Source organism: Carassius carassius, chromosome 41 (genome assembly GCF_963082965.1).
Source record: "Carassius carassius chromosome 41, fCarCar2.1, whole genome shotgun sequence".
Lineage (NCBI taxonomy): Eukaryota > Metazoa > Chordata > Actinopteri > Cypriniformes > Cyprinidae > Carassius > Carassius carassius.
Genome location: NC_081795.1, coordinates 5,033,251 through 5,059,771, shown reverse-complemented (window position 1 = coordinate 5,059,771; position 26,521 = coordinate 5,033,251). Strand labels below are relative to the sequence as shown.

The 26,521-nt window shown below is 36.1% G+C and overlaps 2 protein-coding genes across 5 annotated transcripts in view; one reads left to right on the top strand and one right to left on the bottom strand.

The window, feature by feature from the left end:
* The window catches only part of st14 (ST14 transmembrane serine protease matriptase), a 32,928-nt gene extending 27,435 nt beyond the window's left edge, over nucleotides 1–5,493 (bottom strand). Inside the window, exon 1 of the mRNA XM_059534110.1 lies at nucleotides 5,299–5,493. Coding sequence (XP_059390093.1) covers nucleotides 5,299–5,322 — 24 coding nt within the window. The 5' untranslated portion in view covers nucleotides 5,323–5,493. The remainder of the gene's footprint in view (nucleotides 1–5,298) is intronic.
* A 7,054-nt stretch (nucleotides 5,494–12,547) lies between these two features.
* The window catches only part of aplp1 (amyloid beta (A4) precursor-like protein 1), a 51,740-nt gene continuing 37,766 nt past the window's right edge, over nucleotides 12,548–26,521 (top strand). For 2 of the 4 annotated variants that reach the window (XM_059534109.1, XM_059534106.1), the window contains exon 1: nucleotides 12,550–12,794. In XM_059534109.1, coding sequence (XP_059390092.1) covers nucleotides 12,732–12,794 — 63 coding nt within the window. In that variant the 5' untranslated portion in view covers nucleotides 12,550–12,731. Of the gene's footprint in view, nucleotides 12,795–26,521 lie in introns of all 4 variants that reach the window. The other 2 variants (XM_059534105.1, XM_059534108.1) reach the window with 2 other exon arrangements.

Below are 26,521 nucleotides of genomic sequence, written 5' to 3'. Positions count from 1 at the left end.
ATCTCTGTGCGTTTTGTTTGACAGTCAGAAACATTGATCTTACATAACAGTCAGAACAAAACCAGCTCTTCGAAAATGAAAAGTATTGCATATTTGAGTGGTTTGTGTTTGAAAGAAGAAATCCCCGTGGATCTGACCTGACGCTGATCGCATAATCAACAGAAGAATAACGCAATCTCCGCGTTGTATCTTGATGAATTTCCACACAGAGGTACGCAAAATGTGGGGAGGATGTTTCCCCATGTTTTTGATATACCACTATCGGCTGTTAAATTTGAATATCATTAATTATATACATCTAGCCAAGTTTCGTATGTAAGTTTCCCTTACAGTCAATGCGAGCATCGCAAGACCGGAAATAAGTATGCACACACTCGCGTCGCTGAAGCTCACCGGCGCCATCTTGTGTAACTAGCCCATAGGTGAGTGCAGTGATGTAAGGAGTATTCAGATATTTTACTTTAATCAAAAACATATTAAAATGTTAGTTTTTCCTTATTTTCCTTTGTGTGTCTGTCTGCAACTTTGTGTTTTATGCTGCTGTCTTGGCCAGGTGTCCGTTGAAATGCAGTATGTATTGTTAAATATAGGTTAAATAGATTAATAAAACACAAAACCTAAAGTGCTAAATGTAAAATAATTTACAATACAGAATGGTAGATTTCAGAACCATATTTAGTGATGCATTGATGTATTTACCACTTTAATGTTACAGCTGGTAAAGGTGAGGTAATTATGACTTTAAAATGCTGGTTAGCCTGTTGTTATCATCAAGGTAACATATATTTAGCTATTATGATAGACTATAGTTTTTTTCTCTGGATTAAAAATAGCAAACTGCAAAGTAACTAGAAACTAATGTTGACACATATGCCTAAACATTGTGGAGTTTTTAGTGGAGTAGAAATATGAAGTAGCATTAATAAATAGCATAAATATTAAATACTAAGAACAACAACAAGAACGGAACACGAGTAAATGTACATACAGTATAGTCATCATTTATAAATTATACAAAAATAATAATACATAAAAATCACTTACATGATTAAAATTCAGAAAAAAAATATATAATATTTGATATTTATGATTAGTACTGGTGTTGATTAAAAAAATAAACTATGAAACGAGAAAATAATATTAATGTAGAATATTTCTAAAGCTTGATTTTGGATTAGTTGTATGAATGTGTTAAAGTGAAACCAGAGTCAAATTTCTCGCATAAGCACATTTGTTTAATAGTTTTTTATGATTCTGACAGGACATGGCATGAATGACAAGCGTGTCACCCGGGCCATTTCTTTGTGCAAAAGAATTGTAAGCTGTTTTTCGTACAGCTGGAAGAAAAGGAGAAATCTTGCTGAAGTCCAGATTCAGCTGGGTCTGCCAAGTCACCAACTCATAACCGAGTCTGCCACACGCTGGGGATCCAGGCAGCAGATGATAGAGAGAGTCCTGGAGCAGGAAGAAGCACTGGCCAAAGTCCTGTCTAATGACAAAAAGACCAGGCACCTTGTCCCTACCTGGCAGGACTTAGAGGTCCTAGAAGCAGTCCAAAAGGTCCTGAAACCTCTCCAGGACTTTACTGATGCTTTATCAGGTGAGGAGTACGTTACTCTATGATATGTGAAACCTGTGCTGCACCTTTTTAATGAAAGTCTCCTGGCATGTGAAGAGGGCGATAGCGAGCTTTGTAAATCGATCAAGACCAGCATTGTTGATTACCTCAACAGCAAATATTCTGACCCAGCCACTACTGAACTTTTGGAGACGGCTTAATTTGTGGATCCTCGGTTCAGGGCCACCTACATCCCAAGTGAAAAAGTCGATGCATTAAAGCACAGAGCTGTCTAGGAGGTGGAGACGCTACTGGCTGATCAGAGCAGCTGTCAACCGCCTTGCCTATGTGTGCCCACTGTGCCTGAGCCTGCAGATGGAGAAGCAGCAGTAGCACCAAAAGCTAAGAGACTGACAAGCTTCTTCAAGAAGCACACAGCCACCACCACTGCACAAACCAAGAGGGGGGCTATTGAAAATGAACTGTCAAGTTACTAGCAGTCCGCAAGTGTGGAGAGTGACACTTATCCTCTCAAGTGGTGGAAGGATCATGAAGTTTTCTTTCCATCTCTGAGCCACCTGGCAAAAAAGTATCTCTTGGTACCAGCTACCAGTTCACCCTCCGAAAGGGTTTTCAGCTGTAGTGGCAATATCGTGACCTGCCACAGAGCATCTCTGAAGCCAGATGCTGTTGACAGGCTGGTGTTTCTCGCACAAAATCTTTAAACGAAGGAGGATACGCTTGTCTGTCTTCTAATGTCTACCTCAAGACAGCATTACTGTTCAATGTTTATTGAGTTGATAATCTGTTTCTTGTGCAACTGGTTGAGACTGTTCAGATAAGAAATTGAGTTAACAAAAAGGAAAAGGTAATCTCAAGCTGATGTTTAAAAAAAAAGTTCTTAAACTGAACACTTTATTTTGTTCTTTCTTTATATAAATGCTGCCCTTAGGTTACTAGGGTTTGTCATATTCTTTTGTAATGTTCATTATTTGCATCTGTGGATTTGTTAGAAAGGAGAATAAAATCTGTTGTTGGATTTTAGTAAGCCTTTTATAGTTGTAAAACTAAACATTTTTGATATTGTACTTTTCTCATATAAATATATTTATTTCGGGGAAAAGATTGGCCTATTTTATTTTATAGGCTATTTTTAAGATATATTTTTTTTATTTAAATGTGCACCTCATGGAGCTTTGATTTTAAAAAAGGTACTCCTGTCCTATTACAGTATATACAGTATTTTTTTTTTACATTTTATTGTTATTTTAACAGCTGAGCATTTAATTATGAACCAGGTGAAGAAACCTGTTTACTATTTATTCATTCGATTTTGCAACTGTTCACTGAAATGGCCGGTTTCAATAAAACTACTTGTGACGTCATATTTGGCTTTGACTTTGACTGAACATTTGCTCACACTTTGCGGAAAAAATATCGGGATATATATCGTATATCGATATTCAGCCTAAATATATCGGGATATGACTTTTTGTCCTTATCGCCCAGCCCTACATTGCAATGCTTGAAACTTTTCAATAAACTAGTGAACCACATTTTAACTTAAAGCTGGTTATGCATCTATACCATGCTGATGTCTAGTACAAGTGTGAATCGAAAATAGAGGAAGGCCTATATCCCTTTTTATCTGTTTTTCTCAGAAAGGATCAGGTAAAGACAGCAGCTGTGAATAGCTGAGCACGTACCAAACAATGCAGTCTGCCTCAGTATCATCAGTCCACATCAGAGCAAAAAAACATATTACATTCAACCTAAATGAATGGCATTGATGATTGGTCACAAAAGAAAGAAAAATCTTTCAGAAGAAAAAAATCTGCTGTATTAATCAAAGATGCTGAACAGAAAGCAGACAAGACTCAAAGTTTGTCCAATAGCTGAATCGTAAATAAACAGCATTTCAAAACATTACATACCGATCTTTAACGTATGGTTCATAAACGGGCTCATGCACTTGCAAAATACACCAAAATCCAATGATAATGGTAAAATGCCACAGTTTATTTTAAAAAGCATTTTCAAAGAAAGAATTTTGCTCTTGCCTATAAATTACGGGAGTATGACATGGTGTTTTATTCTTAGTTATTTTTGAAAACTTTTTATAAAGAAGGCATGCAATTATTGATTTTTTTTTTATTTTTTTTTTCTCCATGAAACCCACCGATACTGAAACAAGCTATCTGAAGGAGCCTGAAAAATGCATTTATTAATGCATTTGTTGTCCTCCGTGAATATGTGAGGATTCTTGCTATCAAGTTGAAACAGGCCCAAGGAACAGAACAGACTGCAAAATACCTGGAAATCTAGGTGTGTTTAGAAGGAAACAGAGCCTATATACTGTATCTGTACACATTACCTCTCCTTACTGCAGTAAAAGTCTTACTCATGCCTGATCACATATGGCCAAATCTGTCTAAAGTATATATTGTCAACATATTTTGGTTAATCTATACAAAAATCCAATGCATCAAGTGAGAGAATAGCCAAAGAAATGATTACTTACCAACCTATTTATAGGACACACACATCCATTATGTCTTTACTTGGAAGGCAATATCCTCAAGGGAAATGACTGGCTTTAAGAAACTAGCGTTATTTGGGATTTGAAAACAGGTGACAAATGACATCTCACACCAGTAATCTAGATTTCTCAACCTCTTGGCACACAAAGTTATCCAGAACAAGACACGAATAATGTGGATTATATAATATAATATTTCAAAACTGGGTGTATCTGTCAGTTTTTGCTCCCACAAGCATTGTGTTGCTGTATTTTGTCATCACAGACAAATAACAACTAAGCTGTGGATGTGACTCAACATTGCACCTTAACTAAGGACAGAGGCCATAAAAAAAACCAAGCCCAAAGCCAATGTGTCTTCATTTCCAACTTTATGACAAGAATTTACACTTTACCACAACCACACGCAGAGAGAGACAGCATTACACTAACGCGGTTACACTAAATGGATCTCAAATACTTAATTTCCCTTCTGGGGATGTATCTGGACTGTCTTACACTACTGCTGATCAACCACAAGAGTAAAATGCAAGCAACACCACAGTCAAGGGATTGAATTTCAGGTCACACTAAATACTATGAATGTTAAATGCTCAGTGTCAGGGATTCACCCAATGAAGCCTACAGTATCATATTTGATACAGTCTTCTAAATGATCATAACTTTGCTATTACAAAATGAATAAATAAATAAATAACTGTTATATTTGTCTACTACAGCCTTCTGTCGTCTGATTAATAGTTTTTTTTTTTTTAGTCCTTAGACTGACAAGGTCGTCGCAAGTTAGAAAATCTTCTTACGTGAATGTTTTCAAAGAACAAATCATTCTCGTTCACCTCTTGAACTGAACTAGTTCATGATTCAAGTTTCTCTACGTTTGAGGCTTAACGACCTGACGAATCTTTTTTTAGTGAATTTCATCAACGAGTCACTGGAATGAATCAAAAGCTCCACCACTAGCTAAAAAAATCATAATAATAATAATACGTGAATAAAAAATAAAGTAAAACTGGCCTACTAGGATGCAACATCACAAATCATCTCTTTGATAGGGGTTTAAATTCACATTTTCAAGTTGTGTTGTCAATTTTGAAAATGGCATTTTAGGTATATCTTACTATACCTTAATATTAGGAACATTAAAGTTGACAACATAGCTGGGGAAATACACCGTTTCAATTAAACATATTTTTACACTTACATGTTCATATACGGCAGAAGTCATGTTATTTCAGGAAACTCGTTTCGCTATGAAATAGAAGATCGCACGCCTGAGGATCCGATCAGTCAACCAGGACGCTGATTTTCTAATGCAGTTTGGATGAAATATTCCAGCTGGAAAAGTTCTCGACGGGCTGTTCAGGGTTTAAATCCCGTGGCGTTCTGTCATCTCTCACCTGAGTGCTCTGAATGACGCTGTAGTTTCAGTGGGCATGATAAGGTAAGACCAGAGCCGTTAAAAAAACAGAGTTGCGACACTCCCATAGACTGCCATAGGAACTTTGGAATGCGGAAGTAGCGCGTGTCGTTATCTCTCATGAATCTATATAATAGTTGTATTTTATGTAGCCAGCTTTATCTTAATCGCTGCTATCTTAAGTAACAAACACTTAACTAATATTAGCTACCAAAATCTGATGTTGGGCTACATTTAACTTCCCTCAAATTTTCTTCAAGTTCGTTGGCATACAACGTTTATCGTCGGTTATTAGATTTGTTGTTAAAGTGATTTACACTTGTATGCAACCGTATTAGTACACCTGATTACAATTAACTTTAGCCAGTTTAGCTAGAATTATTAGTATTAATTTTTTTGCTAGCTCAACTAGATAACATGGGTAGCTTGTATCTTGCAAGGTTGTTCCTTGGTTAATTTAGTCATTGAAGTTACACAGACCGTTTGTTAGACATTGCATTGTGATTATAAAATAAGTAGCATAAATGTGGATTATCCCAGCAAATAAAAAGTGTAACTGCAAAAAGAAAGATTATTAATCTATTTTTAAATTGAAGAGGCTGACAATGTGAAACCATTTGAGACTGACTTTTGACCAAAAAACTGAGGTCATGATTTTAATAGTTATTTAGAATACAGTGAAGTATTTCAGCTGCATAACTCATGTTCATGGCTCTTTAATCTAACAGTCCCGTGTGTGTAATGGAATGAATAAACATGAAACCAGAATACATCTTTGTAAATATGAAGTATTTTTGGATGACATTTTAATTTTACAATATTTCACTTTTTTTCTCTCTTTTAGGAGGTGAAAAAGAAGTCTAAACCAAGACTTATACCTAGATAAAGTGACTCAGTAATTTAAATTCCAGCTGTCGAACAGGTGGGATTTAATTTGCAAAGCCATACACTGTAAGCCGTGTATGTGTGTGTGTGTGTGTGTGTGTGTGTGTGTGTGTGTGTGTGTGTGTGTGTGTGTGTGTGTGTGTGTTGTCCTGTTTGTTTTCAGCAGGATGGATTATCGGTGGGGGGTGTAGCAGTGGCCAGGCTGGGGAGCTTATGGTTCCTGTAAGCAATGGAGTGATGATGAAGCTGGTTTACTTACCCTCTCACAGGATGTAATGTTTAATTAAATGTTTTGTTGAATGCAATCGGTTGCCTTGTATATTTTTCACAGTTGACATTCTTTCTTGACTTAAAACTGAGCAGCTTCTGGCATTCATTGATATTCACTTGTTGTGCATGTATATATTTATGTGAATGTGTCTTAGCAATATATACAGTAATATTAATTAATATTGGGAAGTCGTGGCCTGGTGGTTAGAGAATTGGACTCCCAATCGAAGGGTTGTGGGTTCGAGTCCTGGGGCCTCATTTATAAAGCGTGCGTACGCACAAAACGGGGCTGGAAACGTACGTACGCCAGTTCCCACGCAAAGGTTGTGATCTATAAAAAACAAACTTGACGGGAGAATGTGCGCACCTTTAAGCAAACGTTGAGCCGTGCGTACGCACATTCTGGAGACAAAGGGAATTGGCGACACCGATGGTGAGGTCGTGAACTGAAGTTAGATTGTAGAAAATAAATGTGAGAAGAACGATTATAAGAATGAATGACATTTAATTTTCACTCCATTTCATACGTTATATCCACATTATCATGAAGATTAAATCCAACAGTGTTATTTGTGCCGATTGTTTTAGGCTATATACATCTAGTAAAATCCAAACGTAATTCAAAATGTATTAAAAGTACAATAAAATAATAATCAGCGCTGCCTTACAGTCACATTGTCCACAACGGGAGCACAGGAGGACATGGCGCGATACATGTGATAGCCTACAGAATAGCATGAAATACCCTTTTATTAGAGAACTGCAGAACACAGTGTAAAAAGGAAATATTTTCCTTAATGTACATAGCCTATATCATAAAATGTCAAAGTCTGCAAATACAGTCATGAAGCACAATCGCTACTCATCATCGGTCCTAACTATTACGGTGTTCATTACAAAACCGTCAAGAAGCATGTGTTCACTATAACATTTTCGTCTTAAATTTTCGCCCACAAATTAATTAAGTGATTTTGTCAAGGTGTTAAAGATCAGTCTATTTGCTAGAAACATATAAATTCTCCGGTGACCCGGGTATGTAATGCTTCATGATGGCACTCCTGGCACTGTTGGAGGATTACGCTAATGGCAGAATAAGGAGAGAACGAGTTTTCAGGGACCATGATGATTTCCTGGCCCATGATGATGACTGGCTAATAAGCCGATTTAGATTCCCTAGAGCTGTGCTCTTGGATCTATGTGCTGAATTGGGTCCAGTATTAGAGAGGGCAACACGCCGGAACCATGCCATCCCAGTCCAAATACAAGTCCTCACCACTCTGGGGTTCTTGGCAACCGGCTGTTTCCAGCGGGAATTGGCAGACAGGTAAATTAATAATATAAAAAAACTATAAGTAATCCTCAAATTTGTCTCTAAGACCTTTTTGTATATGAAATAATTCTATTGGAATCTATCATCTCACCCTATAGGTCTGGTATATCACAGCCGTCCCTGAGTGCCATAATATCTGTCGTTTTAAATGGTATACTTAATATGGTTAGTCGATACATCAGGTTCCCCTACACTGTGCGAGAACAGGCCGAAATTAAAACGCAATTTGCAGCAATGTCTGGTTTCCCAAATGTAATCGGCGCAATTGACTGCACTCATGTTGCTATAAGGGCACCAACTGAAAATGAATTTGCTTATGTTAATAGAAAGCATGTGCATTCTATTAATGTGCAAATCATATGTGACTCCAACATGACCCTCACAAACATTGTGGCACGCTGGCCTGGTTCAACACATGATTCCTTTATCTTGACACATAGCAGTGTAGGGAACAGACTAAATGCAGGCGCAGTACGTGATGGCTGGCTTCTTGGTGAGTTTAACAATATTAAAAAGTAGAAACTGTAACAATTTTGTTTTTAATATAATTATAACCTGCAGGCGACAGTGGCTACCCCCTGAGACGCTGGCTCCTCACCCCATTTTTAAACCCGCAGAGCGCAGAGGAAACTCATTATAACGAGGTCCACTCTCGTGCCCGCGCAGTTGTGGAGCGTGCCATCGGCATCCTGAAATGCAGATGGCGTGCTCTGGATGCCTCGGGTGGCAGACTTTTATACCATCCAGCAAAAGTGTGCAAGATTGTCAGGGCGTGTGGTGTTTTGCACAATATAGCACTGAGAAACGGTATTCCTCTCCCTCCTGATCTCCCTCTACCCCAGCATTACGACCCCGAGCCACAGCCCCCTGGCCGACAAGAGGGATATCAACGAGGTGCAAGAATCCGTGAGGATGTCATGCGGCGTTTGTAAAGAAAGACAAAACTCAAGGTTCATGTTTTAACTGCATCTTTTAATGATTGTGCAATTTCTTGCATCACTTCTCTCATCTGCCGTAGCTCATCTGCAACCCTGTTGACAGCGTTTGTTGTCTCTCGCTGTAACTGCAGGACTGCGTCAGTGAGTACCCGACCACTTTTGGACGTGCCAGACGCAGAAGGGGCACTGCTTTGAGCCGGACGCTGTGCATCTGCATCTGAGAACCCCTCACCCTGAACCTCCTGTTCATTTACAGCTTCAGACTCCGGAAGGACTGGAGGACAAACAATTGGCAACATTTATCCATTTATCACCCCACACACTCAAATGTACAGCGTTAATGATTAAAAATCGGTTTAACCTTGCTCCTCTGTGGTTTCAGTCACGTCAGTGTCTCCCTCCTTTTCCGACACAATACCACACACGCTGACCTCCCCAATTATAGCCGCGATTTTGCTGTCCACTGATGTGAGATCAGCTGTACATGGGCCCCCACCAGTTGCAGCCACGCTCTGGCGGTGGGAGGACAGTTTTCTCTTTGCCTCCACCTTGAATGAATGAGAATCTTTATTTCACATATTTTGCATACTGTAAGCACATGTAAATAAAACTTTTTGAAAATCAATATTGCTATTTATATAGGTATATAGCCTAATAAAACACAAATGTAATATGTTGGTAAAAAAAAAATGTGTATACCTTCAGGTCGGACCATTTTTTCTTTAATTCTGCAACTGTCCGTTCTGTCCCACTGACACAATTGACGGCAGAAGCAATACTTTGCCACTCGCACTGCTTCTTTTTATTAGTGACCCCACTGCTGTGGCCACCAAATAACACAGTTTTCCGAGCCTCCACCTCCCCTACAAGTGTTTCAATCTCAGTATCTGAGAAATTACGTTTTTTTCCTCTTTTCTCACCTGTCGCCATTATTAAAATTAGGCTAACAGAAATGCACGTTTTCACTTTCTTGGATTAATTAATTGGCGGGTCGCATGCCAGTTTTCCAGGTGTATATGGGATTCCACTCTCATTTACATGCTGATCAGCAATCATGAGGTGATTTGCATTGACTATTTATGGTTAAAAATGGGCGTGTACAGGGCGGGATATGAGGCTGGTTCACGTACGCACATCTGCGGGTGATCTGTGATTTATAAAGGGAACATTGCTTACAGGTGTGCGTACGCACGGTTTTATAAATCGGAATATTTTTTGGCGTACGCCATTTTTGGCTTTTGGGCGCACGTAAACTTTTAGTAAAGATCCTACGCATAGTTTTATAAATGAGACCCCTGGGCCGGCAGGAATTGTGGGTGGGGGGAGTGCATGTACAGTTCTCTCTCCACCCTCAATACCACGACTTAGGTGCCCTTGAGCAAGGCATCGAACCCCCAACTGCTCCCCGGGCGCCGCAGCATAAATGGCTGCCCACTGCTCTGGGTGTGTGTTCACAGTGTGTGTGTGTTCACTGCTCTGTGTGTGTGCACTTCGGATGGGTTAAATGCAGAGCACAAATTCTGAGTATGGGTCACCATACTTGGCCGGATGTCACTTCACTTCACTTAACATTAACACAACTGGGTGAGGGCTGTGCAGATGTGCTGCCCAAGCTCTGTTGAAGAAGCACAGAGAAATTGAGGATTGGTCAGCAGTGTCACCCAAAGAAACGTACTGCAGCAGATGAAAGGCACATCATGCTTACTTGCCTCGCAGAAGATGTCCAGCAGTACCATCAGCTCAGAGCTGCAGAAAACTGTGGGACCCTAGTACATCCATCTATCATCTGGAGAAGTCTGGTCAGAAGTGGCTGGCCAATTCCTAAGTAGAAGGTTTTAAGACAACTTTGATTCACTTTTTTGATCCATTTCAAATGTTGACTACTCTATATTATATATACATTTATTTATTTTATTATATGTGTGTGTGTGTATATATACATATATATATATGTATAATAAACACATTTCATATAGTGTCTTTATGTGTGTACATATATGTAATTTATGTGTGGTTATTATATGTATGTGTGTGTGTATATATATATATATAAGACACACACACATATACATATATATATATATATATATATATATATATATATATATATATATATATATATATATATATATATAATAAAGTTTTTAAATGTGTATATATAATATAACCTAGAGTAGTCAACATTTGAAATGAACCTGAAGTTGTCCTAAAACCTTCTTATTAGGACAAATTAGTTCTTACGACAACTTTTTTTACTTCTCTTTTTTTTTTGTATGTGTGTATATTATTACTATACAGACATACTGTAGGTAAATATAAACAGTACACTGTTTAGGGAATGTTTAGCCTATGTTTAGGGGAGGATGAAGGGGTTAACCATACTGAAATGAATCCCGTTAACAGTAACGTTATGGATCGTATTTAGGAAAAGAGAACACACTGTAAGTGTAGTACTCATAGTAGGCCAATCAATGCATACGCGTTAATATTTGCCGAAAAAATGCTGTCATTTATAGTCGTTGCTGTAAATGTATTTTACGCTATAGGAGCAGCCCGATCTCCCCTTCAAAATCAAACACAAAAACGGATTAATGCCGTGTTTCCGCCACTCCCCAGAAAATAATGCTATTATATGTATGTAATGCAAGTGTCAAAGTAATAATCAATGTATATTATGCGTCAATATTTACCGATAATTGCTGCAAATATAGTTGCAGCTGTCTGTCCCGCTTAAAACCACTCAAACTGACTGACAGCGCGGAGTTGTTTGGAACCAGAGCCGTTGAAAGGTAAGACTACTTCCGTCACCAAAGGCACAGGCGTTTACAAATACTCTTAAGTGTCAAAAGAGTCTAGCCGTAGTTTTGTATGTTGGTTTCAGACACCTTGTTCAGAATTGTTCTTACATTAACTCCAGACTAATATTTTGATATTGCAGTTAAACAAGTGTATCTAGGCAAGAGGTGTAGGCTAATAAATACCTGTAAGGTTACCTTGTGTTATCATGTCATATACATAGTGGGCCGATGCAAGTTGCCATATTTTATTATTATTATTTTTTGATATTATTTTTTAATTTTTTGGATATTCTTTAAGTTGTCAAATGTATTTATATGTTTACAATTCATGTTATATTTTTCAGGGTAGTAATAAGACTATTGGAAATGCAAATGACTTTTATCGGATATTACAACCAAAACTCGTCTCGTTTGCTTTAAGGTTATACAGCCATTAAATATGTTAGTTTAATAATCATACATTAGCGCGTGCGTACAAGGTGTAAACATTAACTTGACTTTCCTCTAGCGGCTCAATCCTGAAACTACATCATTAAAACACAAGGTGGCTGTGAAAGTATCGTAGTGTGGGTCACCAGCGGCTGTCAAATCTATGGAAACAATTAATTGTAGGCACCGAGAGACATTTAGAAGGCTGAAAAGTATGTGCTTTTGTATGTATCTCTTAAAAGATTTAATTGAACCCCTTTCCTCTCAAGCACCCACAGTGCCTGTCCACGGATGTCCAACAGGGGGCGCCGTTATTCAGCAAATGCACGCCCACCTTCTGCGCAACCCGAGCGGAGGAGGGTCTGGATTTACTGAGCGGAGCCGCAATCGAGTGTCAGTTCACACCGAGATCTGCGGACACAGGAGATATCTCCGATCAGACCAGCTCGTATCCCGTAGCAGACCGGCTCAAACCCGTTGCTTTTTCTTTTGGAAATAATATATTAATTAAAAATAGACCATCAAATAAATCAGCAAAGTTAAATACTAAGAGGAGAAGGAAGGAGAATGGGGCAGAAAACGCCATTAATATTGATGACTTTATTGTCTTATTGCGTCTGGAGAGATGAGGTAGGATCCGAATGCGGATTATATATTTATTGTTCTCATTTTTATGCACTTGTTTCAGATTAACCTTGGGTAGGCTACCTCATTTTCCCCCTATGCTGTTTTCTATATAGATTATTATTATTATGGCAGCCAATTTGAAAATGAACAATAAAAAAGATTTATGATTGCTTGTATGTATATATTTGTGCGTTTGTGTGTATACATGTGTGTGTGTGTGTGTGTGTGTGTGTGTGTGTGTGTGTGTGTGTGTGTGTGTGTGTGACTGAGAGAAAGAACCAGTCGGGACCTTGGCCTGATAAATGGAAAGATAAATAAGCTGACCATATTTATTATTTAGGGTGGGGCACACTTTTAAATTAAAGAATGGATGTTTCTTCATATACAATTCATATATCACTGAAATCTATTAGATTTTTAGTATTTAATACGTACTTGCATTGAGGGGGCAATTGCTGTCTTTCATAGATGGTGGACTGCAGATGTCCGACATGCAACCTAATGAGTTCCCATGCATTGTAAAAAATAAAAAAAATAAACAGTTTGATTTTACAATTGTTCTTTCTGGTCTACAACTGAACTGGTTATTTGTCTGAGAAAATGTATGTATCTATAAGTAAAATGTGACATTTCTGAGTAGTATTTCAGATAAAATAGTTTGAAGCAGGAGAACACAGATTGTTACAGCAGCAGACACGTTCTCAGCCCTGATGCTTGAATGATGTCTGGTGGGATGTTGATTCAGTGCTATTAGATATGCTGCAGCCTCTGCGGCCTGCAGTGCTGACGAAGCCTACTGTACCTCCAGGCCCAAGATGGAAAAATGAGGCTACTCAGTCATTTTATGCCTGACATCCCATGCTTATATATATATATATAAACACCTTATATAATTTGATTCTAGATTTGGCCACATGCAGATGTTGGGGAAATAAAGTGTTGCGCAGGAAGAGGATTGTGTCCGTCTGACAGGATATAAACACTGTAAATCCCTTCAATTCTTGTGAATGAATCAGGGTGCGATCAAGAGAATGCATATCTGTCAATCCTTCACTGCATCCAGGGATTTTTATTGCCAACATTTTTGGGGTTAAAAAAATAGTTTATACTGCGACATCAGTATCAATTTAGAAAAAGCCTAACAAGAATTTTTTAGCATTTGTTATCAGGCATAGGGAAACAAACGGCTACATATACAAAGTTAAAGTTAACAGTTAATGCAAAATGTTGTCTATATATATATATATATATATAAACAAGATTAATAGATGCTGTAAAAAAAATATTAATTATTAACTCAATACATTCACTATGTATGTTAACACAACCCTAAAAAAATCAATATTCAAATGCAGTTTTTCTTTATTCTGTTCATTTGTTCATTCAGTCATTCGCATAGCATAATCAATGACCAATAATCAATCAGCTCTGCAACTGCTCTCCTCTTAATATTAATCCCCTTTATGAAGTCACATCCTGTCTCCCTGAATGCACTCAGTTTGATTGAGGTCAGTGGAATTCAATCTTAACCTAACCTATAATAAATCAAACTAAAAACTTGGTAAAGACATTGTGTCAGTCAGTATACTCATCTGTTTCTGTCACATTTGAAATTAGTTTGTAATATCGTCAAGCTGTTTTTCAATGAGAAGCTTGCCTAGAAAATCTGGAAAAGCAGAAAGGAAGGGAGGGAGGGAGACCTGGCTGACTTCCACTGTCCTCTCTCCCGCTGTCTGATTGCGTCAGCACTCACCTCTTGCTGCTGGTCCACAAATGCTGCCGTCAAGCCTCATGGGAAATAGCAGAGTTTTTAGGGTGTGTCTAGGAAACCCACTGTCACCTGCTATGTGCAGTGACCCAATGTGTATGTACTGTCATTGTAAAGCATTGCAATATTTGTGGCACATATATATAAAAAGTTTGTTGGGGTCTGTGAGGGGATACCCTTTCATTGCATTTATTGCAGCAGTGCCTTTAGCAATGTCTGTGCACTTGTTGTAAAACAATGAACAGAGAGGAAATATGATGACATATATGTGCAGACTGGATATTGTGGAAAAGTTTTTTTCCTTCTGACCTTCATTTGTCTTTTTTTAAGTATTTTTCAGATGTTTTCTAGTAATCAAAGAATCCTGAAAACACAAAAATATTAAAAGCACAACATCAACAATAATAAGAAATGTTTCTTGCCATCACAGGAGTAAAAAAATAATTAAAAGAAATATACAAATACAGAAGACATTAGTTTTTTAAATGTAATAATATTTCGCAATATTAGTGTTGTATCTTGTTTTTGATCAAATAAATGCAGCCTTGGTAAGCATGAGTTTCTTTAAAAAAATAAAAATTCTTACAAACACCATACTTTTAATGGTAGAGTACAGTATATTTTAAGAATTATGTATTTGCTTTGAAATGGCATCATAAGATTATTTTATTTAATCAGAGGAATCATTTGGTTTAATTGTTTTGACCAAATTGTATATGTTGTTAAGAGCATTCAAAATGTTCATATTCAAAAAATACAATATACAAAAAAAAAAGAAGTAATAATTCTGTAATAATTTCTGTGGAATTGCACCCGCATAACAATATTTATGTAATAATCTGTACATATATATTATTTTTTTTACATTTTGAAGGATGCAAAATGACAGACATGGGCTTCTGATAACATTTTTAAATGTTAGGATGCAAATTAATCGCTTCTTTCTTTTTACGGATTAAAAATAGTGAACAGTTGAAAAGGACCAATTTAGAGAAATGAATTTCCGAACTCTATTGGCATCTTTCCTATTAAGTATATTAATATCACAGATCATATAATATAATAATTCTGTATATATTACCCAGAACTACTGGTCAGTCAGTACAAACACTGGTCCTCATTCATGACACATTTCAGTGTAAATTATTTGTAATGCGATACGCCAAATTCTGAGATTCATTTTGCAACAGTGCAGTAGCAGTATTTTTCTTTGATGAACCATGTATCCATTCACAAATACAGCTCTATTCAGTACAACTGTATGACAGATGAAAGCTGAAGGGATAAGTCACCTTGTGTGAAACAGTGAGCATTATTCCATTTTGAAATAATCTGGATGAGGTGCAAATCCCATCCATTGTTATTCAGAAGTGGGAGAGTGCAAAAGTTGACAGTCATATCCTAAGAGGATTACTATACTTCTTTATTTATTAACCACCAGTGCAGATTGCTTAATTTTATGACTCATAAACCCATCTTTCATTGTTCAATTATGCTGGACTGGTAAGAGCATTACTGGGATTTGCAGTCACGATTGAGGATGTTGGATTCCCCCGTTTGGCTCACAATAAAACCACTTCTTAAAACTTCACCCCGAATATGTGGTTTACAAAAAGCACCATTTTCCTCACCGTACCTTATAATGTACCTCACGTAATGTTCTCTGGGAGTTGTTTCCCTCATGAAAGCAATGTTTAGACTGTAGTGAAGTGGTTGTTTGCTGATGCTAGAGAGTAAGGATTATTCTCAGGGTTTTTTGGAGGGTTTTTGGAGTGCTTTCATACTCTGTTTATGCATGGAGGAAACAGCTGAACTGTGGCCTGTTGTGAAGCTTGTTGGGAGTGTGAGATCCATCTGAGAACATTTTGATATTGGATTTCAAGAAGCAGAGGAAAGACTCCACATGATGGAACCTGAGACCTGATGAAGCTGAACAGCGAAGCCCTCGGGGAACATAGCATGAAATGGTTCAGAAAGATTGGAAGATCATGCACAATTATGGAGCACATCTGGACTGAGTTTTTTAGGAACAATGTACATTGAATTTTGATGACTGTAGGTTAATAATTCAGTTATCACAATTAGATTTAGTTTTTATTGGTTTATTTGAATTTGATATATAAAGACCTGACAGCTCCACAGCAATGATAGACTTCTTGTGCATTTATTGAAAGCCTAATGTCTAATAAATTGTTAAAGTAGTTTTATATATGGTGTAATTATCATAATGTAGTATATTTTTACAATTTGTGTAAAATTTTAAAATTACATATTAAATAATATTTCATTTAAATAACTGTAATTATAAAAAAAATCACTTATAATATTATGTCATTTTAGATATTAAATTATGTAGACCTACATTGTTCACGATTACTTATAGTAAATAAATATTTGTTTAAATTAATGAAGTTTTATTTAAAAAATATTATTAAAATTATATTATATTTTTTTATATTTGAACTTCTATACGTTATTTTTACTAGTGGTGAATATTATTTAAATAAGTTTTATACTTCTACTAAATAATTTAATTAAATACAATTTTAAATATAATATAATTAACACAATTAAGTATGATTAATAATATAATTTGTAGAATTATACTTCTGATAAATTGTTCAATTGTGTACATTATGAAAATTATTTTACCAATTAACATGATTTAGGATAATTAATCATTTAAAGTGTATAATTGTTATTAGGATATTAAATATTAATTTAAATAATTAAAAGTTGTAGTATAGTTTGTTTATGAATTTGTTTATTTATTTATTTATTTATTTATTTTATTGACCTCTTTCTGTGCTTTTCAATGCCAGTTTTAGGAGTGACTTTGCAGACACAAAAATGTAATCCTGTTTTGCCCTTGATAAGTAGCACCTGTGCTTCTCCGCTTATGCAGCTGCCACTGCTCTACAGGACGTCCTTATGTAGTCATTGTTAGCAGTGGGTGGTGGATGGGGTAAGACAGTGTTAATCAGGTAAAGAGAGCCCCACGGATGGGAGGAAGGACCCTTGAGTGGTGATGTGCTTACATTTTTTAGTAGGCTATACTGCGGCCCTGTCGGTACAGAGGCACAGCAGCTCTGGCTGCAGGGCAGGGGATTTGTTGAAACAGAAAGGTGCATACAAGCCCTACCAGATTCCCCCTCTCTCGTTTAATTAATTTCCCAGCTGGGAGATAATCAGGTTTCACTAATGTTTTCCAATGTGCTTTGCTCTACCATGTGCATTTGCTACAGGGTATGAAATGCACCATTTCAGTGCATCATTCCTCTTCCTTCCCACCGTTTTAGTATTCCTTGTCAGTGTGGAGATATGTCATATGCTCTATGACTATGAAAGAAAAAACACTCCTCATTAAAAAGAGATGCCGTTGAAACCCATTAACTCTCACCAATAAGATTATGTCCATTTGAGCTGTGTGGCTTATTTGGCAGCCACTATCACTTTTGTTTGTTGATTACAAAACCCAGGGTCAAGCTGGTGAATTCCTGCACCTTTAATATGCATCTTCTATGAAAAAAATGCAACCGTTTCATGCATTTGAGGATTTACTGTAGATTGAAATGCAGGCAAATCATCTGCATCTGCAAAAGACATCAGATACATTTCCTCATGTTTTTGAACGAGTGTGCAGGTTGCGCAATCTACCAAATGATGCCATAATTAACTAGTTGGACTTAAAAGTGTTGTTTACAGCATTCCATTTAATTATTCTCATTTTTATTTAAAATGTTTTTTTTTTTGTTTTGTTTTTTTGCAGTAGTTGAACTTTATAACCAATCACAGACATGTTGTGCACATGAATGACATTGAAACTGCTGGCAACCGGTGCTAAAGAGCAGAGTTTCAGCACTGTTATTTTTCACTTTTGTTCATGGAGGCCAGTGCCAATGCTGAATAAATGTCGCCTGACTCTGCCAAAAAAAAAAAAAAAAAACAATTCTAGCTGTTTTGCTGTTTCCTTTCACTGTAGACAATGAAGCACATAATATTCAATGCATGTGAGCAATGTAAAATAAAAATAAAATGCTTCTATTACAAGGCACAAAAATGTTTTATATAAGAGACTTATTGTGCAGAGAGACAATATGTAAAATTTTTATTCTGCTTAGTAATCAATGTGTGTTTTTATTGATGTACACAACTGGAAACAAGTTTGGAATATTTAAGACTTTTTATGTTTGAGAGTCTCTTCAAGTGCTCATCAAGGCTGCATTTGTAGTAAAAACACACATTATACCTAATAGTTATGCCAAATATAACAATTTAAAATAACTGTTTTCTTTTTTAATGTATTTGCTGATAGTGTTCTTTAGAAACATTTCATATGAATTTTGAAAACAATTTTTGCTTCTTAATATTTTTTGTGGAAATCATGATACAGATTTAAGAATTATTTGATGAATATAAAGTAAAAAAAATAACATTCTTTTGTAAACACATTTTACATATTAATTTTGATTTTTTTAATTTAATGCATCCTTGCGGAGTAAAAATATTTATATATTTCCACTTTTTTTTTTTTTTACTTACTAAGAATCCAAAAAACTGTTGTTTGTTTTCCATAAATCAGAACAAATTATTTCAAAATTGATCATAATAATAAATGTTTCTTGAGCAGCAAATCAGCATATTAAAATGATTTCTGAAGGCTCATGTGATGCTGAAGTCTGGAGTAATGATCCTGAAAATACAGCTTTGCATCAAAAATAAATTGCATTTTAAAATGTATTCATATAGAAAACTGTTATCTTTTATTAAATAAATGCAGCACTGATGAGCATAAGAGCCTTCTTTTAACAGCATATAAAGTTGAGTAGATCAGAAAAACAGATCTCAGTTGGTGGATATGTTAGCCAAAAATGTGGCATAATTGTGTGGCAAGAATTTTGTCATAAGTGTGCAGCCCTATGAGTGTGAATAAAACCCAGTGCAGGTTTCTGTCTGTGTCTTCAGCCTGGCCAGGGAAAAGCCTAATTGGATGTGGTTTCTGTTCAAACTTTCAGAGATTGTGAGGCTAAAATGAAGTCTGAAGGTTTGGCTTCCCAGTAGGAGGCTTTAGTTAGACAACCTATGGAGCTGCTGCTATAAATTGATAACACTGTTCTAGACTTTAACTGGAGGGACATGGATAAAAAGAGAGAAAGCGTGAAGAAAGAGAGAGAGAGAGAGAGAGAGAGAGAGAGAGAGAGAGAGAGAGAGAGAGAGAGAGAGAGAGAGAGAGAGAGAGAAAAAAAAAAAAATAAAGTAATGGCAGATGAAACTGCAAGCCAAGGGAGGAGAGAGTGTAAGGTACTGTATATAGAGCCATATTAGCTTTTGGGAGAAATCCTCGGATTTGTTTGCTTGATCCTCTTCATCTCTCTCAGTGATCTGCACTCACATATGGCCTGGTTGGAGATGTCAGTCAGTGGAAAGATGTCACAAACCTGTCTTCAGAGCACATACAGTAATATATAAAACCATGCCAGTTACCAAGAATTGATTTCAGCAGCGAAGGGCTTTTGCGATAATGAATCAACTTGACAGAAAATGTAGGTGTTGACATATGATTGTATTCAGAAGCCATATACAGTATATAAGACTTGACTTTACAGCAGTCAACACAGTGTTTCTATTTTAAATGTCAGTGGTTTTGCATGAACAAGTTTAGACCAGCGGTTCGAAATGTGGTTAAATGCAGGAGTGCGATGCAAACTGGGCTAAATGGGGAGTGATAATAGATTTAAAGCAAATGGAACAGGCAAATAGCTGTAGCAAGATAAGATGGATTTCTGAGATCGAAGACAGATTTAGGGCCACCTTGGAGGAATTCTGTGGAATAAAAATATATAGTTCTTCATGAGAAATGCTGGTTGGTGCATACCACTGAGAATCCACGTAAAAATAAATAAATAAATATTCAACCGTTTCTTGTGGAGATGCCAGGTCAATTTAGTTTTTTCTTGGTGTAGAGTAAAATGCAAAACATGTTATGCAAATGATGGTGTTCTTTAGAAAATGTAAAAATGTTGTTTGTTCTGAAAAGATGCATCGTCAACAATGAGGTTGCATCAGGGTTTTATATGTTTGACTGAAGTGGTTTATTTCTGTGATGACAGTGTCCCCTGTTGAGATATGAAATAGGTTCTGCCTGCACTGCTGAGCAAGATGGGATTGTTCTTTTCTTCAGATATCAGCTTGTATAAATTGCCACATCACCATCAGTAGGGGACTTTTCTAGACGAGTGGCATCACCATTATTTACCAGGGTTGTGCATAATTCAGGACTGAACTGAGAATGTCTTTTAAATGAAATGTCAATTGCTGAATGTGAAGTGACTTAGCAAACTGTGAATTGTGAATGGAAAGAGTGTCAATTCTACATTGATACAATACATAAATACAATCCCTAAATTATAGATTTTTTGAGGCTCGGCACATTTTATATATATATATATATATATATATATATATATATATATATATATATACATATAAAAAGATGGGTGGTAGCTGCAGCTCCATAAATAATGTAGGGCCTCGGAAAGGTCCGTACTCTTGCTCTGTCGGATCTGCTTGGGTGCCTCTGTCACGCTCTCCTGTTCTCGAACGTCCCGTCGGCCTGCACCCCTGTGTTCATCCCCAGCCGGCCTGCTGCTGCTTTTCTTTTCTTTTTTTCATCAACTCAGTTTGTTTTGCAATCAAATATTTATCGTCTGTGCCCACTTCACTCATTCTCCATCTGTCCTTCTCCATCTCTCAGACTACCTCTGCCAATCTAGTAACTCTCCTTTCTTTAATAGAACTCAATGTTCTCTACAACCTTTCTCTCCTTGAACCATTGCACCGCAGTATTATGGTCTATCTTGGCTTGTTCATCGTTCATCACTTTTAAAGGGGTCACATGATGCGATTTCAAGTTTTCCTTTCTCTTTGGAGTGTTACAAGCTGTCTGTGAATAGATAAGATCCCTAAAGGTGCAAGGACTAAAGTTTTAAAGCCAAAGAGATATTCTTTATAAAAGTTAAGACTCGTCCACATCCTCCTAAAACGCCTCGTTTAAACACGCCCCCATGTGTCTACATCATAATGTGGGAAGATTTGCATAACACCGCCCAAATGTTTTTGCAAAGAAAGAAGGCGTAACTTTGATTCTCGCTGTAGAATTGTTGCTGCCGCCATGTTGTGATTTGTTGTTCATGTTGTTTGGTTGCGCTGAAATTACAAAACTGTTCCAAATCAGTTCAACCCAAATATTCAGATGTGTGCAGCACATTTTACGGAGGACGAGGACTTCCTGGAAGAATAGCCTTCAATGCCAGTGTTCTGACAAAAAATGCTTACTCTCAGCCTGTAAGTACGTTTTTATATTTAAAGGTGCTGTATGTAAGTTTTTGACTCTTTAAGAAACATGCTAAGTTAACATCCTTGTTTATCTGAAGAACAATGCTACATTCATTTATTTTCCTTTGAAAATGTGGGTTCCGGGTCAGAATGTCGTTCTCTGTTTTGGTTTGTGAAACCCGGCCACTAACAGTTTACTTAATTGCATTTGGGCACACCGGTTTGCCAGTTGGCGGAAAACACAGCGTATTTCATTTCATTCTTCGCCAAGTGCACTCGTTCCTATTGGTGTCGTCAATCTGGCAACCTGTGTATGCGTCAAGTTTGAGGAGGAGGGGCCGAGTAAAAAAAACCCACTCCGATATTATACAATCCTACATACAGCACCTTTAAAGGATTGGCCACTGATGATTCAAACACGAGTTTTGAGCAGTGTAGAGTAGTGCTTGTTGTGTGTTGTTTCTCCGATCACAAATGCAAACATGGTTTTATGTTTATGTGGTACGATACCCAACGCAAAACGTAATTCATAATTGTGTCCCCACAGAATGCAACAAATTCCTTGTTTATAATGGGTTTTTATTGGATTTGTCTTGTCATGCCGGCACATGGCATTACAGTATGATAAGGGACGTAACATTTCCGTCACACAGTTGAGGCATTCGGCCAATGACAACGCACTGGGATAGCTGGTCACACAAGATTACATATCGCTTTTCAGACTGATTAGCTTTTTAAAAATCGATGCATTTAAGAAAGGCGGGGCATAGAGGAGAAACAATGATGTACAGTATGAGTTCTGTAGCTATCAAAATGTTTCACAAGCACAGATAATTGAATGAATTGTTGAACTGTGCTTCTTTATTCAGCACAGATTACAGAGCATTTTTCTCTTTTCAGAAATGGGGAAAGTATGAAACCTCTAGGCTCTGTTTGAAGAACTGTTCATTGTATATATATAGTGTACGTACAGTTTTTTTATTGTCCATTCTGACATGATTGGCCCTGGAACCATTAGTGCAAAAAGAGAGTAATGCAGATAACGAACAATGACTGAATTCAGCCTGACTTTAACCAGATACAAAACCAGCATAAAACAGAATTATTTACTCAGCCTCATGTATTTCCAAACCCAATTAAATAAAATTATTTAATGCATTAGCTGACATGACTAAGTAATATATTTTACAGCATTTATTATTCTTTTTGAATGTTAGTTGAACAAATGATGGAATTAACATTTAACTAAGATTAATAAAAGATGGAGAAGTATTGTTCATTGTATTTATTATTGTACTTTCTAAATGCATCTTATTGATCTAATAATGAACGATTCATATTTCTTTTTTTTTTCTTATCTTTTTTCATTATTTTTCAAGCTTAGTCCAAATTTCATAACTAAAATTTTCAGTGAAATGATGGACTTCTTTCTGGTGATGAATGCTGGTTTTCTCCAGTTATTTAGTCTGCTTAAAACCCAACCTTTTTTTACAATCAACCTCAGTCTCGCATTCAGATTTGCCAGCATCCAATCAACAACCTATGGATAGAATCAAGTCCCTGCTGCTTCATTTTTATATAATCTCTTTCACTCAGATGTACATGACAATAAAAAAAAGAAAAAAGATTGTGACGAAACCCAAAAAGACTATTTCGCCGTGGGCTTTATTGATTTTTTTTTCCTATGGATTTTTATAATGTTTCTATACATGAGTAAAATTATTCTGTGTTAAACATAACTTGATGATACTTGGATGTGTTGTTGTACAATGTAAACTGCACACACTCCACACCTTCAGTATGGGTGTGTGTAATTTACATTGTACAGAAAAATGGCCAAGTATTATCTGTTTATATTTAACATTAGACCTGGTTTTATTACTCATTTATTCATAAACTGAGAAATCCCATCATAAAAACCCATAAGATAACCTTGAGGGGCCTCATAGTGACGTGGTCTTCTGGGTTTTGAAGTCAAAGCTGCAGGACTCTACAGTCATAGCAAGTGTTATTTAGTATTTATTTATTAATATTTTAATGAGCTTTTACTTGTATATTTCCATATTATTTTAATTACATTTTAATTGATTATTTTCATTTTAATAATTTAGTAAAGTGTTTTTAGCATTTTTATTTTTGTATTTCTATATAACATTAATTTATTTTTATTTTAGTTTTAGTCATTTTATCATTTTAACTTAAACATAATCTATTTTAGCTCCAAATCAACATTTCTCATTTTCATTTTTTTTCATCTGTTATTTATATTTTATTTTAGCTTTTTTATAATTGATGCAAATGAGTTTAATAATTTTAGATGTAGTTAATCCTTCCATATTTTGGATATTTAGATGCAAAGCAAAACCTGAATTGTTACGTTTTAAATTATAAAGGCTGAGTCTGTGCATTAATACTAATGCTAACACCACAGCTAAATCGCTGCTAATAGCAGCAATTACACATTGCAATTTGAGACATGAGTAATTTCACCCACTAATGGTCTGTGATGAATATTAATATGAATTTTAATGTAAATGTAAAGATACTCTAAGTGAAAGCAGGAGGCCATTTGGAACAATCTGTGTAACCTATAGGCTAATTTTGTGTTTAAAACATACTACTTTATAGTCATAACTCCACACCAGTGTTATTTTAGTAGTAAAGTTACTATTATAGTTTTTGTTAATATTTGTATTTTGTTTTTACATTTTCTGCCTTTTTAGTTTTTGTGTTTTTCATCATTTTGCCATTTTTATTACCTTTTGCTGTTTTTTTTTATGTCTGCATAGTTTTAACAAAATATTCTTTCAGTTTTAGTTATTTTAGTACATCATGTTAAATGTTGCCTTAGAAACTAGCTGAAATAAAATAAGTTTAAATTAATATATATATATATATATATATATATATATATATATATATATATATATATATATATATATTCAATTACTAAAAATATTTTGAATTAGCGTTTCTTTGTATATTTCGAGTTGTCTTTTTAATTTTACAATAGTTACATTTTTTTTTGTAATTTATTTATGTGCTTTTTTAATATTTCTGTTTAGATGTAATTTATTTTTAATATTTATATGAATATGTAAGTGAGTATTAACAGGTCCTTTTTGAGTATTTATGAACATTTGAATTATATTATATTATATTATATTAACAGGTACTGCAATACGGATGATAAAGCATTTCTTGTATATTTCACATTCTCAGAGAAAGCAGGCAGAAGTCTAATTCCCTTTTTAAAAGGAAAACAAGATCCTTATTCCAAGCATTGGACACGATGAAGCATTAAGATGCGGAGAATCGGGCTAAAATGCACCGAACCCATTTAGACCAGTGACATTGTTGGACATTATCTGATTTGGTTGCTCGCTCTTGTTTAATTATGTCATGAGCCATTGTGTCAAAGCAACATCAGTCACATGTAAATGTGTGTCTAAGCATCTTAAGTGGCTGCGATGTAAGCGTTCAAACAAACAATATCAATGGCTCTAATGCTTTGTGCTCATTTATATTTTTGACCTACTGAATATAAAGCAGCCAGGAAAGCATATTTCAGTTCAATTTTGGAATGAAGAGAGAGAGAGAGAGAGAGAGAGAGAGAGAGATGGAGTGGCTCATTTGGAATCCTGGAGGGAACCAGTTGCTACGGTAACAAGGAAGGTAGCCAGCTCCGTTGGGAGATGTTGCCACAGCAACTAGCCTCAGTGGCCAAGTGATGCTGCCGAAAGAGAGCGTGAGGTAAAGAATGGGGGAAGGAGTGGCAAAAATACAGGCACAAGTGTTTGATGTGTGTAAGGAGATGGGGGAAGGGTGGGCTGGTGACGATGAAAGAGTGATTAAAAAAAAAAGAAGCTTTAAATGTGTTAACGTATGTGCCACAATTCAGTGGGATGCTCAATTGGAACTCGTGGAAATTTCCACAACAAAGTGAACAAAGGTAAACAAGGAGAATGAGGAAGGGGAGCCCAGTGTTTCACTCCTCTGCGGAGAGCGAAATCATGCTAACGCAGACGTTGACAAGTTTTCTGTAACCCGACAGCTCAGAGCCCGCAGACATCACAGCTCAAAGTCAGTGAGACCTCAGATTTCTCAGATTTGGTTTTAAATCCATTGACTCTGAATTTGTAAACGGAAGCAAAGTGGTATGTTGAGGTATTATAATGGGGATCTCACAGCATGTGTGTTCATGCAAGCTGTATTACTGAAAATACTAGAACTGTAAAGACTGATGAAGTCTAAAGGTCAGCTGTCATAATGGAAATAGTGGTTTTGATTTCTACAAAATGAGATCAAATGGCAAACACTTAATACATTCTTGTTTCTTATGAATGGCTGTCAATGATTACTCATTCCAATTGGAAATAAAACTTTCCTAAGAAAACACTTTCTTGTAGATAGTAATGCTATTAAATTGAGAACCAATCGTGTATTTTACATATCCTTTGTGGATTCATGGTGATGTTAGTATTTCAAGCAGACTTGGATGTTCTTGAATTAACACTCTTGTTGGTCAAGGACAAAAACATTCCAATACACCAATTAGAGTTAACCTTACATTAATTTAGTGATACTTTACAATGAGGTTCAATTTGGTTACATTGCATAATGCATT